Raw genomic sequence first — 14052 nt, forward strand, 5'->3', positions numbered from 1 at the left:
CTTTGACCTTGGCACTGTACAATTTGATTCCTATGTCTGGGTGTGGTTCTCATTGAGTTTATCTTATTCGGAGTTCGTTTGGATTTTTGAATGTACATACCCATGTCTTCCATTAAATTTGAAAGTTTTCTACCATTATTCCTTTTTTTCTTCTCAAAACAGTTTTATTCACATGCTAAACAATCCATCTGAAGTGTACAATTAATGCTTCTCATTGTCATTATGGAGCTGTGCTTTCATTGCTACAATCAATTTTAGAACATTTTCATACCTCCAAAAAAAGAAAACCCATGCTCCTTATACCCCCTTATTAATGACACCTAGCATCAGTGTGATACCTTTGTTACAACTGACGGAAGAACATTAAGATAGTACTGTTAACTATAGTCCTTAGCTTGCATTAGGTGCGTGTTCCCCCATATACTACCCTATTATTAACACCTTGTAGTTGTAACATACATTTCTTCTAACTTTTGAAGAACATTCTTGTATTTGTACTATTTACCTTTATCATCTACAACAGGGTTCACTATGTTATACAGTCCCTTGTTTCATCCTCTAGCTTTCTTTCTAGTGATATACATGACCCTCAACTTCCCCCTCAGCCACAACTGCATGCATAACTCAGCACCGTTTTTTTTTTATAGTGCCTTTATTTCTTTGAATATTCTTTCTGCCCCTTTCTTTCTTCTCCTTCTTGGACTCCCATAATGCAAATATTGGTAAACTTGACGGTATCCCACAGATCTCTTAGGCTCTGTTCATTTATTTGTATTCTTTTTTCTTTCTGCTCCTCAGTCTGAATCATTTCATTTGTTTTGTCTTCAAGATCACAGATTCTTTCTTCTACCATCTCCAATCAGCTGTTGAAACCATCTAGGGATTTTTTCATTTCAGTTATTGTGTTCTTCAATGACAGTATTTCTCTAGAGAGATCCCATATTGTTCATTCATTGTTTTCCTCATCTTATTTAGTTATTTCTCCATATTTTCCTTTATCTCCTTCATCAGATTGAGAATCACTATTTAAGAGTCTCTGTCTAGTAATCCAAAGTCTGGTGCGCTTCATTGATGGTTTCTAGATTACCTAAGATCAGCCATAATTGCCCCATTCTTTGTCTTGTAATCTTTTGTTGCACACTCTACATTTTAATATTTTTAAAATGTTAACTCTGGGGTTAATCTCCAGGCTATCCATTAAGTCTGTATCCAGCTATTGGTATGCCAGAGATTTTCTTGAATGCCAGGAACCAATCAAGACAATCAAACCAAAGCTAAAAACACCTTTCACTGTCTTTTCAAATTAGCTCTGCTTTGCATGATGGTGTCCTCCAGAGTCTAGCCCCCTTATCAAGAAGATCAGTCCAAGGCAAGGAGGAAGTACAGGGTCCAGTTTGTCTTATATGAGCCTGCTTCTTTTCCTGGGATTGGGCTTGCTAGAGGCCTTAGGAATTCCCCATTAACAGTATACAGGAGAAACAATGAATAATGGCCCCTCTATTCCTTTTGAAACAGACTTCTTCCCCCTCCTGGGCATTCTGTTGAGTGACTCAGTTCAGGTAAGTCTTTGCCTACGCAGCTTCAACTTAACTGTTTTTCACACTGACCCAGCTTTCTGCCAGTGGCTTCTCTACCCTCAGGACAAACTCTGCGAGGGTGAGCCTGAGACATACTCCCTAGCTCAGTCTCTCAAAACTTCCACCCAATAGATTGGCACTGACATACACGAACCCTCGTATGCACACAAGGGCCACTCTGCTCCCTCTGGAACAGCACCAGAGACCCACAATGAGAGCACAAGATGGCTCCACCCTTCATTGTGGAGGGGATGCAGGAAAGAGCAAGAAGGGCAGCAGGAGCTTCTTCCATGGGTTTTGAAGCTGTGCTTACTTAACTCAGCACTTGCACAGTTAATGCAGCCCTCTAACTGTTTTTGTAGATTTGAGGAACATACTGTCTTTAAGATTACTCTGCCAACTTTGTCCAAGGGGGATTGGTACAATGGCCACACTCAGAGTTGGCACCTAGCAATCTGAAGAAACTGATCAAAGGTAGAGATCTGGAATCATACCACATGCTCCTGGAGTTTGGAGAACTAGTTCTTTATGGTGGATGTGAACTGGCATTTCATTGTGGTTTTGATTAACACTTCCCTAAATGGTCAATGATGCTGAGCATCTTTACATGTGCTTATTGGCACTTTGTATGTCTTCTTTGGGAAAACACCTATTCAAATCCTATTCAAACCCAACTTTTTAGGTGGATTGTCTTTTTATTTTTGAATTGTAAGAGGTCTGGCTACAAGTCTCTTATCAGATGTACAATTTAGAAATATTTTCTCCCATTTCATGGGTTGTCTTTTCACTTTCTGGATTGTGTCATTTGAAACACAAAAGTTTTTAATTATGATGAAGTCTCAATTATCTATTTTTTTTTCCTGCTTGGTTTTGGTGTAAGTCTAAGAAATCATTGCCTATTCCAAGGTCACAAAGGTTTACTTCTGTTTTCTTCCAAGAGTTTTATAATTTTCAATATTATGTCGAGGTCTGTGATCCATTTTGAGTTAAATTTTTTATATGGTGCAAATTAGGTGTCTCATCTTCATTCTTTTACATTTGGATATATCCAGTTGTCCCAGCAGTATTTGCTGAAAATACTATTCTTTCCCCATTGAATAGTCTGGCATCCTTGTTGAAAATCAACTGACAACAGACATATGGGTATACTGCTGGACTCTCAGTTCTATTCCATTGACCTGTATGACTACTCTTATCCCAGTACCACTGTTTTGATTACTATAGCTTTGTAGCAAGTTTTGAAATTGGGAAGTGTGAGTCCTTCAACATCTCTCTTCTCTTCAAGATTTTTTTGGCTCTTCTGGGTCCCCTGTATTTCCATATGAATTTTACTATCAGCTTATCAATCACAATTGATTTTTTAATATGGACTTTACATCCAACTTTCCAAAGTTTTAATTAGTCTTTTAGCTTTATTTGCATGTAAAGTCATATCTGTAAATACATATTTCATCTCTTCCAGTTCTTATATATATTATGTATACACTGTTTAGGGGTTATAAAACTAAGTGTGAAATGCCAGATTACAGGGTATGTATATACTCTACTTCAGCCGATAATGACAAACTATTTTCTAAACTGGTTGTACCTGTTTATACTCCTATCACCTGTATTGATAATCTTTAATTTAGCCATTTTGTTAAGTATATAGGAGTTTCTCAATGTGGTTTTGATTTGCATTTCTGTGATAATCTATGTTGAATATTTTTCTTATGTTCATATGTCATTATGGATATTCTTTGTTTTGAAGTGACTGTTATATGTCTTTTGCTCATTTTGTCTGCCTTTCTTATTGATTTGTAGGGATTCTTTGTATCTTATGGATATTGTTTCTTTGCCTGTTCTACATGTTGCAGGTAACTTCGCTCAGTCTGTGGCTTGCTTTTCCACTTTGCTAAGGATGACTTTTGGACAAAAGCTTGTAACATTAATGTAGTTCTGTTCATCATTTTTATTCTTTATGGTTGTTTTTGTCTTATTGAAGAAATCTGACCTTATAATAAAATCATAAAGATTTTTCCTATCTTATCTTCTAGAACTTATTGTTTTGCCTTTCATCTATAATATAGCTGGAATTGGTGGATTCCAGGTACAAGCTTCTGGAAACAAGTTTTATATATTTCCACACAAATATCAAGTTGACTTTATAGCTATCTGTACTAGTTTGGATGCATTATGTCTCCCAAAATGAAATGTTCTTTGATGCAATCTTGTGGGAGCAGACATATTAGTACTGATTAGGTTGGAATCCTATGATTGAGTGTTTCCATGGAGATGTGAGTCAATCAACTGTGGGAGAGACTTTTGATTGGATAATTTCTGTGGAAGTGTTATGCCATTCCATTCAGGGTGAGTTTGAATTAAATCACTGGAGCCATATAAAAGAGCTGACAAACAGAAGGAACACAGTGCTGCAACTTACAGAGACATTTGGAAGGTGGCTGTTGAAAGCCAACACGGACATTTTGGAGAACGCCATTTTGAAATGCAGCCTGGGAGCAAGAAGACTCCAGCCACATGCCTTCTGAGCTAACAGAGGTTTTCCGGATGCCAATGGCCTTTCTCCAGTGAAGGTACCCTATTGTTCATGCCTTACCTTGGACATTTTACTGCCTTAAGACAGTAACTTTGTAACCAGATAAACTCCCTTTATAAAAGCCAATCCATTGATGATGTTTTGCAAAATGGCAGCATTAGTAAACCAGAACACTATCCTTTTTCCATCACTATTCAGTCCCAATTTTGCCCTAAATCAAGTATTCATATATATGTAGTTTTGTTTCAGGACTCTGTATTATGTTCATTGGCTTATTAGAAATCCTTATACCAATTATGTACTGTGTTAAATTAAAATTTTATAGTAGGCCTTGATATTTGATAGTGCAAGTCCTCCTATCTTGTTCTTCAAGAATGGCTTAGTTCCCTCGAGCATGGGACTTGCCCTTATGAAGCTCATTACCACAAAGGAGAGTCTAAACTTGCATGTAATGGTGCCTAAGAGTCTCCCCCTGAGTACCTCTTTGTTGCTCAGATGTGGCCCTCTCTCTCTCTAACTGAGCCATCTCGACAGGTGAACTTGCTGCCCTCCCGCCTACGTGGGACCCAACTCCCAGGGGTGTAAATCTCCCTGGCAACGCAGAGTATGACTCCCGGGGATGAATGTGGACCCGGCATCGTGGGACTGAGAGTATCTTCTTGACCAAAAGGGGAATGCAAAATGAGACGAAATAGTTTCAGTGGCTGAGAGATTCCAAATGGAGTCTGGAGGTCACTCTGATGGACATTCTTATGCAGTATATAGATAACACCTCTTAGGCTTTAATGTATTGGAATAGCTAGAAGTAAATACCTGAAACTACCAAACTCCAACCCAGCAGTCTGGACTCCTGAAGACAATTATATAATAATGTAGATTACAAGGGGTGACAGTGTGATTGTGAAGACCTTGTGGATCACACCCCCTTTATCTAGTGTATGGATGAGTGCAGGAATGGGGATAAAAACTAAAGGACAAATGGGGTGGGATGGGGGGATGATTTGGGTGTTTTTTTTCACTTTTAGTTTTTATTCTTGTTCTGGTTCTTTCTGATGTAAGGAAAATGTTCAGAGACAGATTGTGGTGATGAACACATAACTATGTTATCATACTGTGGACAGTGGATTATATATCATGGATGATTGTATGGTGTGTGAATGTATTTCAGTAAAACTGAATTTAATAATAATAAAAAAGAAATTAACAACAACAAAAAAAAAAAGAATGGCTTAGTTATCTTTGGCCCATTGCATTTCCACATATTTTATAGAATCAGCTTGTCAGTTAAATCAAATCAAAAGCCTCTTGGATTTTGTTTGGATTTGCAATGAATACTATAATCAGTTTTGGAGAAAAAGACATCTTTATGGCACTGAATCCTCTAATGCCAGGGCATAGTATATCTGCACAGGGTACCCCCTGAGTATTGAGCATGGTATTGGGTGTGACGAAGTGACCTGAGGCTGAAGAATCATGAATGGAAAAGTGCTCAGCACTCACACGGGGCTGGGAATATTATATGTTCCCACCAGACAAAACGGAGAAACTCATAATTCAGGAGACACTGAGTACTCAAAAATGTACCTCAGTAGTGGGGTACAACTAGCCCTGGTCTAAGCACTGCTTCAAACCCATCTAAGAAATCACAAAAGCAAGACTGAAAAAGATCAAACTGTTTACACAAGTAACTTAAGTGCATGCCAGAGCAAAGCTTAAGACTATTTATCAAAATACAAAAATATTCAGCATGCAGTAAGGTAGCATTCAGGTCAGGGATTACAAAGCCCCAAAAATAGATAAAACAGACCAATGGAAGCAAAAGAACTAGAGACAGAAGCATGTGAATAAGAGAACTTCATATACAAGAAAGGCAGACCTACAAATACATGGGAAAAGGAAGAACTGTTCAGTAGATGGGGAAAGTGGCATAGCGTATGGACAAAAATGAAATTGAATTCCTAACCCGACAGAGTAGACTGAAAGTAAAAACAAACAAACAAACAAACAAACCTAAACATAAAGATTAAATCACAAAGCCAACCCAAAATGTAGGTGAGTTTCATTGTGACACTGGGTCAGGAAAGTACTTCTTAAACAAAACCTTAAAAGTACAGACTACAAGGCAAAAAAATTTTTTTAAAAATGATTAATTTGATTACATCAAAAATATACATCAAAATTAAAGGTTCTATTTAAAGGGCTTCATGGGCAAAGTAAAGACAAATAACACAATAGAAGAAATTTATAATTTTCAGAACTAACAAAAGATTTGTATCTAGGATACATAATCAACTTCTGCAAAGTAAGAAGAGGAAGACAGCAACCTCAATAGAGAAAACAGTTAAGGATACAAATAGGCAATGATAAAGAATAAATTCAAAAAGTTAAAACACACAAGAGGCCTTGAACATCACTAGTAATGAGAACAATGCAAATACAAATAACAATATTTAACTTGATACCTATTAGACTGGAAAAAATCTGAAAGCTAGATGATGCCAAGTATTAGCAGGAATTCAGGTATATAGAAACCCTTGTTATTTCTAGTGAAAGTGTAAACTGGTGTAGTCCTTCCAGAGAGCAATCTAGCACCACTCAGGAAAATTACATATATGCAAACCCACTGGCCCAGAAACTCTGCTTCTAAGCATATATCCCAAAGAAATTCTCAAACAGGTCAACAAGGAACCTATGTAAGGATGCTCAGTGTAGCACTGTAAGTGCTAAGATATTGATTTCTTTAGTCCTCAGGTCAGCCTATGGGCAATGGCACAGCTGGAGACCCCCACTGTAAAGCAGCCTCACTTATTTCCCTGTGCCATCATTTTCTGTGTGCCATGACATAAATAATATTGGAATACCATGCTTCCCTACAGTAAAACCCCCAGGTGGAACTAAGATTTATATGTAAATAAATGAAACTATAAGAATACTAGAAGAGAATATGGAAGAATTGTTTTCATAATTTCAGAAAGAGAAGACCTGTCTAACTATGACATGAATTCCAGAAGTTATAAAATTAAGACTGATATATTCTACTCTATAAAAATGTTTAGGCTTTCCATAAAAAATTACAAACAAAGCCAAAAGACAAATGAAAGACTGGGAAATAAATTCACGCATCACATCAACACAAATTCCAATTTTCTTAATTTGTAAAAGCTCCTACCAATCAATAAGAAAAAAAAATCAACAACCCAAAGAGAAAAATGGACAAAGAGTATGAGCAGCTCACAGATAAGGAACTAAATATGGCATTTAAATATATGTGTAGATTCCAACCTGTGAGAACAAAAGTAATTTAAAGTACAATGATGTACTTTTCTCCTACCAGACTGGCAAAGAACAAAAAGTTTAAAAAACAGAAAGGGAAATACATCATTTATTGCTGATGAATTTAAACTGATACTTCTATAGCAGGTAATTTAAGAATATTTCAAAATTTAAAATTCATAGACACTTTGACCTAGTAATTCCATTTCTAGGTATTTATCTACATAGATAACTTCCACATGTGTAAAATGACATTTCTACAAGGAAAGTCTTCTCTGCAGCATTGTTTAGAGTATTAAAAGACTATGGAGAGAGAAACTAAGATGGCGGCTAAGTGAGACAGGGCAAAAACACCTCCGTGAAAAACACTAGATAAAAACCAGAAAGTGACCCAGAATACCGGTTACAGCGATGCGCCAGCTGGAGGAGTTCTGCTAGTATCACAGGGGTCGTATACTTGGTGAAATCAGGAGTCTGCATTCTGAAACGAGTGAGTAAGCTGGCTGGAAGACCCGCAGCCGTGTGGCATTGTGGGGAAGTCAGGGCTTGGCATTTGGAGACTGACAGGCTCTTTTAAAAACAAAAACAAAAACGGGAAAAACCCAGGAGTGGCTGCAGTTGCGATAGTGTGAACCATGCAGTAAAACACAGCAAGAGGGGGCTGGGCCAGTCTCTCGGTGTCTGGCCTGGAGGACAGTCGACTGCAGATACCCTCAGGGCTGGGGGACCGGAGGGGAGAGCCGGAAGCTGAAAGAAACCCCGCGGCTCGCAGCTGGCTCCCCGGAGGGCTGGATAAACTCCTGCCCGGGGCCGTGCCCAGAGCCCAGAGCCCCGCCAGTTGTCCCGGAGCTGGGAAGGAGGAACTGTGCGAGGAGGAGGGGGTTGAGATGCCCCGTTTGGCCATCTTTGCTTCAGGCTGAAAGCGCCCCGGCACAGCCCGGCGGCCCGGGGCTTCCCTTGAGGGATGGCGTGCACTGGTGACGTAGCACGGCAATCCCTTGGCTGAGCTCCTGGAGGATTGCGGCTGGGAGGGGGGACCCGCTCAGAGAACCCAGGGTCGCTACGCCAAGTCTGGTGGTTTGTGAGACAGCGAGACAGAGGGTCTGGGGCTGAAATGAAACAAAGGCTTAGACTCTTGCGGTGGCCTTGAATCTCCGGGAACCTGGGGGATTTGAATATTAAAGCCGCCTTTCCTCCCTGGCCACCCGGACACACGCCCCACATTCAGGGCGAACGGCTCCAGCAACACACCCAAACTGAATTCTCCAACTGAACCCCACAAGAGTAATTTCCCCACACACCACGGGAACAAGGTTGAGAAGTGACTTGAGGGGTATAGGTGACTCGCAGACACCATCTGCTGGTTAGTTAGAGAAAGTGTACGTCACCAAACTCTGTTTCTGAAAAATTAGATCGATATACTTTTTTTTTTACAACTTGAAAGACCCCTATCAAGCAAAACAAATGCCAAGAGGCCAAAAACAACAGAAAATCTTAATGCATATGATAAAACCAGACGATACGGAGAATCCAACTCCAAACACACAAATCAAGATATCGGAAGACACTCAGTACTTGGCAGAATTAATCAAAGAACTACAATCGAGGAATGAAAACATGGCAAAGGATTTAAAGGACATCAAGAAGACCATGGCCCAGGGTATAAGCGACATAAAGAAGACCCTAGAAGAGCATAAAGAAGACATTGCAAGAGTAAATAAAAAAAATAGAAGATCTTATGGAAATAAAAGAAACTGTTGGCCAAATTAAAAAGACTCTGGGGAAACCCCATGTCTGCGGAGCGGCTGTAGCCTGTGAGCAGCTAGATCCACGGACAGAGTCTCAGCCTCGCTGCGGCCGCCACCCAGAGACTGCCGAGCCCGGTGTGTCCGCCGCCTCCTACTCCAGATACAGAACATCAAGTCATGGATAAAAATGAGCTGGTGCAGAAGGCCAAACTGGCCGAGCAGGCTGAGCGATATGATGACATGGCAGCTTGCATGAAGTCTGTAACTGAGCAAGGAGCTGAATTATCCAATGAGGAGAGGAATCTTCTCTCAGTTGCTTATAAAAATGTTGTAGGAGCTCGTAGGTCATCTTGGAGGGTCGTCTCAAGTATTGAGCAAAAGACGGAAGGTGCTGAGAAAAAACAGCAGATGGCTCGAGAATACAGAGAGAAAATTGAGACCGAGCTCAGAGATATCTGCAACGATGTACTGTCTCTTTTGGAAAAGTTCTTGATCCCCAATGCCTCACAAGCAGAGAGCAAAGTCTTCTATTTGAAAATGAAAGGAGACTACTATCGCTACTTGGCTGAGGTTGCTGCTGGTGATGACAAGAAAGGGATTATGGATCAGTCACAACAAGCATACCAAGAAGCATTTGAAATCAGCAAAAAGGAAATGCAACCTACGCATCCTATCAGATTGGGTCTAGCCCTTAACTTTTCTGTGTTCTATTATGAGATTCTGAACTCCCCAGAGAAAGCCTGCTCTCTTGCAAAGACAGCTTTTGATGAAGCCATTGCTGAACTTGATACATTAAGTGAAGAGTCATACAAAGACAGCACGCTAATAATGCAATTACTGAGAGACAACTTGACATTGTGGACATCGGATACCCAAGGAGATGAAGCTGAAGCAAGACTGTTATGGATTTAAGAGGTTAATTTTAATCCCCACAGTAAACACAAAGCAATTATCAGAGAATATGACCACAGAGATGAAAAGTAGAGTATGGGTTAAGAGAAATGGGGGAAGGGGCAATGGGGAGTTAAGAAATGAGTGTAGGGTTGCTGTTTGAGGTGAAGGGAAATTTCTAGTAATTGATGGTGGGAAAGAACATTACACCATTCTAAAGGTGATTAATCCCACTAATGGAATGCTAGGGAGGGGGTGGAATGGGAAGATTCAGGCTGTATATTATGTTTCCACAACTGAAAAAAAAAAAAAAAAAAAAAGACAGTCTAAATAGATGACAATAGAATGCCAAGGATGAACCTGGATGGAATCAGAGGATGGAGGACAGGAGGCTCAAAGGGACACAGTTGAGACATAAGGAAAAGGAAATATAGAATGTAAGCTCTGTATCATTGTTGAATCTCTTGTACTTCTTAGCTGTGCTTAATGGGATTGCATAAAAGAATGTTCTTGTTCATGGGAAGTGTATATGTGAATTATAGTGTTTGTTCAAGGGTTTGAGCAGCTAGCTCTCATATGTTCAGAAGACAGAGCAATAGATGATGGATGACAGGGAGGGAGGGAGAGAGGGAGGCAAAGAAATAGCAATGTGACTGCATGTTAAAGTTGGTGGACTGGGCTATTGGGGGAGGGGGCTCAGGGTATGATGGAGTTCTGTGTATGGGGTTACTATTGTTTTTGCAACTGTTCCCATAACTTTGAATTTACTTCAAAATATAAAATAAATTTTTTTTTGACCTGGTAATCACAGGCACATCCCACAGAACATCCTTTTCCCTAAAATAGCCTCTTGGTTTTTAATACCTAAACTTCTCAGAATATGTTTAAACATCTCTCAGTAATACTTTTCAAATTATTTTATTTTTAATTTCACTGTGGTAAAATATATATGTGTTCTAGTTTGCTAATGCTGAGGAATGCGAAACACCAGAGACGGATTGGCTTTTATAAAAAGGGGGTTTATTTGGCTACACAGTTACAAACTTAAGGCCACAAAGTGTCCAAGGTAACACATCAGTAATTGGGTACCTTCACTGGAGGATGGCCAATGGTGTCTGGAAAACCTCTGTTAGCTGGGAAGGCACGTGGCTGGTGTCTGCTCCAAAGTTCTGGTTTCAAAATGGCTTTCTCCCAGGACATTCCTCTCCAGCAAGCTTGCTCCTCTTCAAAATGTCACTCACAGCTGCACTGAGTTCCTTCTGTTATGTCAGCTCATTTATATGGCTCCACTGATCAACTTAAACCCACCCTGGATGGGTGGAGCAACACCTCCATGGAAATTATCCAGTCAAAGTCATCACCCTCAGCTGGGTGGGGTGCATTCCAAAGAAACACTCAAAGAATTACAATCTGATCAACCCTGATAACGTCTGCCCATACAAGATTACATCAAAGATAATGGCATTTGGGGGACATAATATGTTCAAATTGGCACAATATGTAACAAAATTTCCCATTTTAACCATTTTTTAGCGTGCAATTCAGTGGCATTAATTACATCCACAATGTTATATAACTACCACCATTATCTATTTCCAATATTTTTCATCACTCTAAACAGAAATGCTATACCCTTTAAGCAATAATTCCCCCACTCTCCCCTGCCTCCCCTCAGACCCTGGTAACCTCTAATCTACTTTATCTCTATGAATTTACCTATTCTAGATATTTCATATAAAGTTGAGTCATATATGTGTCCTTTTGTATCTGGCTTCTTTCATTTAGCTTAATGTTTTCAAGGTTAACCCAAGTTGTAGCATGTATCAGAACGTCACTCCTTTTTAGAGCTGAATAATATTCCATTGTATGTATATACCACATTTTGTTTAGCCATTCTTTTGTTGATTGACACTTGGCTTGTTACTACCTTTTAGCCACTGTGAATAATTCTGCTATGAACATTGGTGTACCAGTCTCTGTATGAGTCCCTGCTTTCAATTCCTTGGGGTATATACCTAGTAGTGGGATTGCTGGTCATATGGTAATGCTATATTTAATTTTCTGAGGAAACCATATAATTGCTTTCCACAGCAGCTGTACCATTTTATGTTCCTATCAGCTCAAATTATTCTATACAACAAAGAATTATACTGTGTCCTCAAAACTCAATATTTGAGGTCAGAAAAAGATGGCAGCATATAGAGGAGTGGAAGCTAGTTAGTCCCCCTGGAACAACTAATAAACAACCAGGAACAACTACTAAATAATCTGGAATAACTCCTGGGGGACAAATGTGACTGTCCACACATCATACACCAACCTGGATTGGGAAGAATGCCCAAGATCACAGCAGAAAATCTTTAAGTAAAAACTGCGGACCCAAGCTGACAGCCCCTCCCCCACGGCAGCCCAAACTGCAAAGCCTTGCTGTGCTAGAGAGCAGCACTCTCTGAACAAGCGAATATACCTCAGCACAGCTCCAACCTCGGTTTTAATAAACAAATATTGACTACTCAACACAAGCTATGAATCCCCAACAAGCAGAAAGAGGCTTTTGCTGATGACTGACCTCTCTGGGAGGGAACGGGAGCACAGAAGACCAGGTGCTATCTCTGGTCGACAGGTGAAACTGAGGGTGGCTGTGGACTGGCTATGAAGGGGGGCTTTCTGTCCCTTTTTCAGCTCAGTAGAGAAAGCCTAAGCCATTTTCAGTTCCCAGTGCTATGACCCAGACAAGGGTGGAGATAGCAGAGTCAGAGAGACTCTTCAAATGCAAATGATATCTCCCCAGGGGGTGTATCTTCCCTAAGAGGAAAGAAGTGGTTCCAAGCTCTACTACCTGCCTTCCATTCAAACTAGACCCCAGAGCCTGGGGGAAAACAGCCACGGGTCACATCTTCTTACACCAGTCTGGAGCTATAGGCTGACAGGCGCCACCTGCTGGGCAGAAAAGCACAGTGGCTTGAGGCCTCAAAGGGTGTATCAATCTTCTTCTAAGACACACCCTCAGGGAGGCCTGATACTATTCCCTCCCTCTGAAACCTGAGCCAGTTCCAGTCTGGGAAAACCTGACTGGGGTAACCAAGGAAACCAGATCCCTAGACAACAGAAAACTACAACCTACACTAAGAAAAACAAAGTTATGGCCCAGTCAAAGGAAAAAAACTTACACTTCAACTGAGATACAGGAATTGAAACAACTAACACTAAATCAATTCAAAAAGTTTAGGGAAGATATGGCAAAAGAGATGAAGTGGACAATGAAAACACTGGGCATCCATAAGGTAGAAATTGAAAGTTAAAAAAAACAACTGTGCCTGGAAATGAAAGGCACAACACAAGAGATGAAAGACACAATGGAGACATACAACAGCAGATCTCAAGAGGCAGAAGAAAACACTCAGGAACTGGAGAACAAGACAGCTGAAAGCCTACACACAAAAGAACAGATAGAGAAAAAAATGGAAAAATATAAGCAACGTCTCTGAGAATTTAAGGACAACACAAAACACAGGAATGTATGTGTCATGGGTGTTTCAGAAGGAGAAGAGAAGGGAAAAGGGGCTGTGCCAGTTTGAATGTATTGTGCCGCCCAAACGCCATTATCTTTGATGCAGTCTTGTGGGGCAGACGTTTTGGTGCTGATTAGATTTGCTTGGAATGTGCCCCACCCAGCTGTGGGTGATGACTCTGATGAGATATTCCCATGGAGGCATGGCCCCACCCATTCAGGGTGGGACTTGATCAGTGGAGCCATATAAATGAGCTGACTCAAAGAGAAGGAACTCAGAGCAGCTGTGAGTGACATTCTGAAGAGGAGCAAGCTTGCTAGAGAGGAACGTTCTGGGAGAAAGCCATTTTGAAACCAGAACGTTGGAGCAGATGCCAGCCACATGCCTTCCCAACTAACAGAGGTTTTCCAGATGCCATTGGCCATCCTCCATGAAGGTACCCAATTACTGATGTGTTACCTTGGACACTCTATGGCCTTAAGACTGTAACTGTGCAGCCAAATAAACCCCCTTTT

General features: G+C 40.4%; 2 protein-coding genes across 3 annotated transcripts in view; one reads left to right on the forward strand and one right to left on the reverse strand.

Annotated features, from left to right (window-relative positions):
- Window positions 1-14052, reverse strand: part of LOC119527573 (protein argonaute-3) — a 180672-nt gene that overhangs the window by 153075 nt on the left and 13545 nt on the right. The gene's annotated exons all lie outside the window — the stretch shown is intronic.
- LOC119528199 (14-3-3 protein zeta/delta-like) lies at window positions 9297-10046 on the forward strand. Its single transcript, XM_037828846.1, has one exon. The coding sequence runs from the start codon at window positions 9312-9314 to the stop codon at window positions 10044-10046; it is 735 nt and encodes a 244-aa protein (XP_037684774.1). The 5' UTR covers window positions 9297-9311.

This window comes from Choloepus didactylus, chromosome 2 (assembly GCF_015220235.1).
Source record: "Choloepus didactylus isolate mChoDid1 chromosome 2, mChoDid1.pri, whole genome shotgun sequence".
Classification (NCBI taxonomy): Eukaryota; Metazoa; Chordata; class Mammalia; order Pilosa; family Megalonychidae; genus Choloepus; species Choloepus didactylus.

Bases quoted from the DNA above. Each gene is read 5' to 3' on its own strand.
- LOC119528199 (XM_037828846.1), top strand. From the start codon at position 9,312: ATGGATAAAAATGAGCTGGTGCAGAAGGCCAAACTGGCCGAGCAGGCT.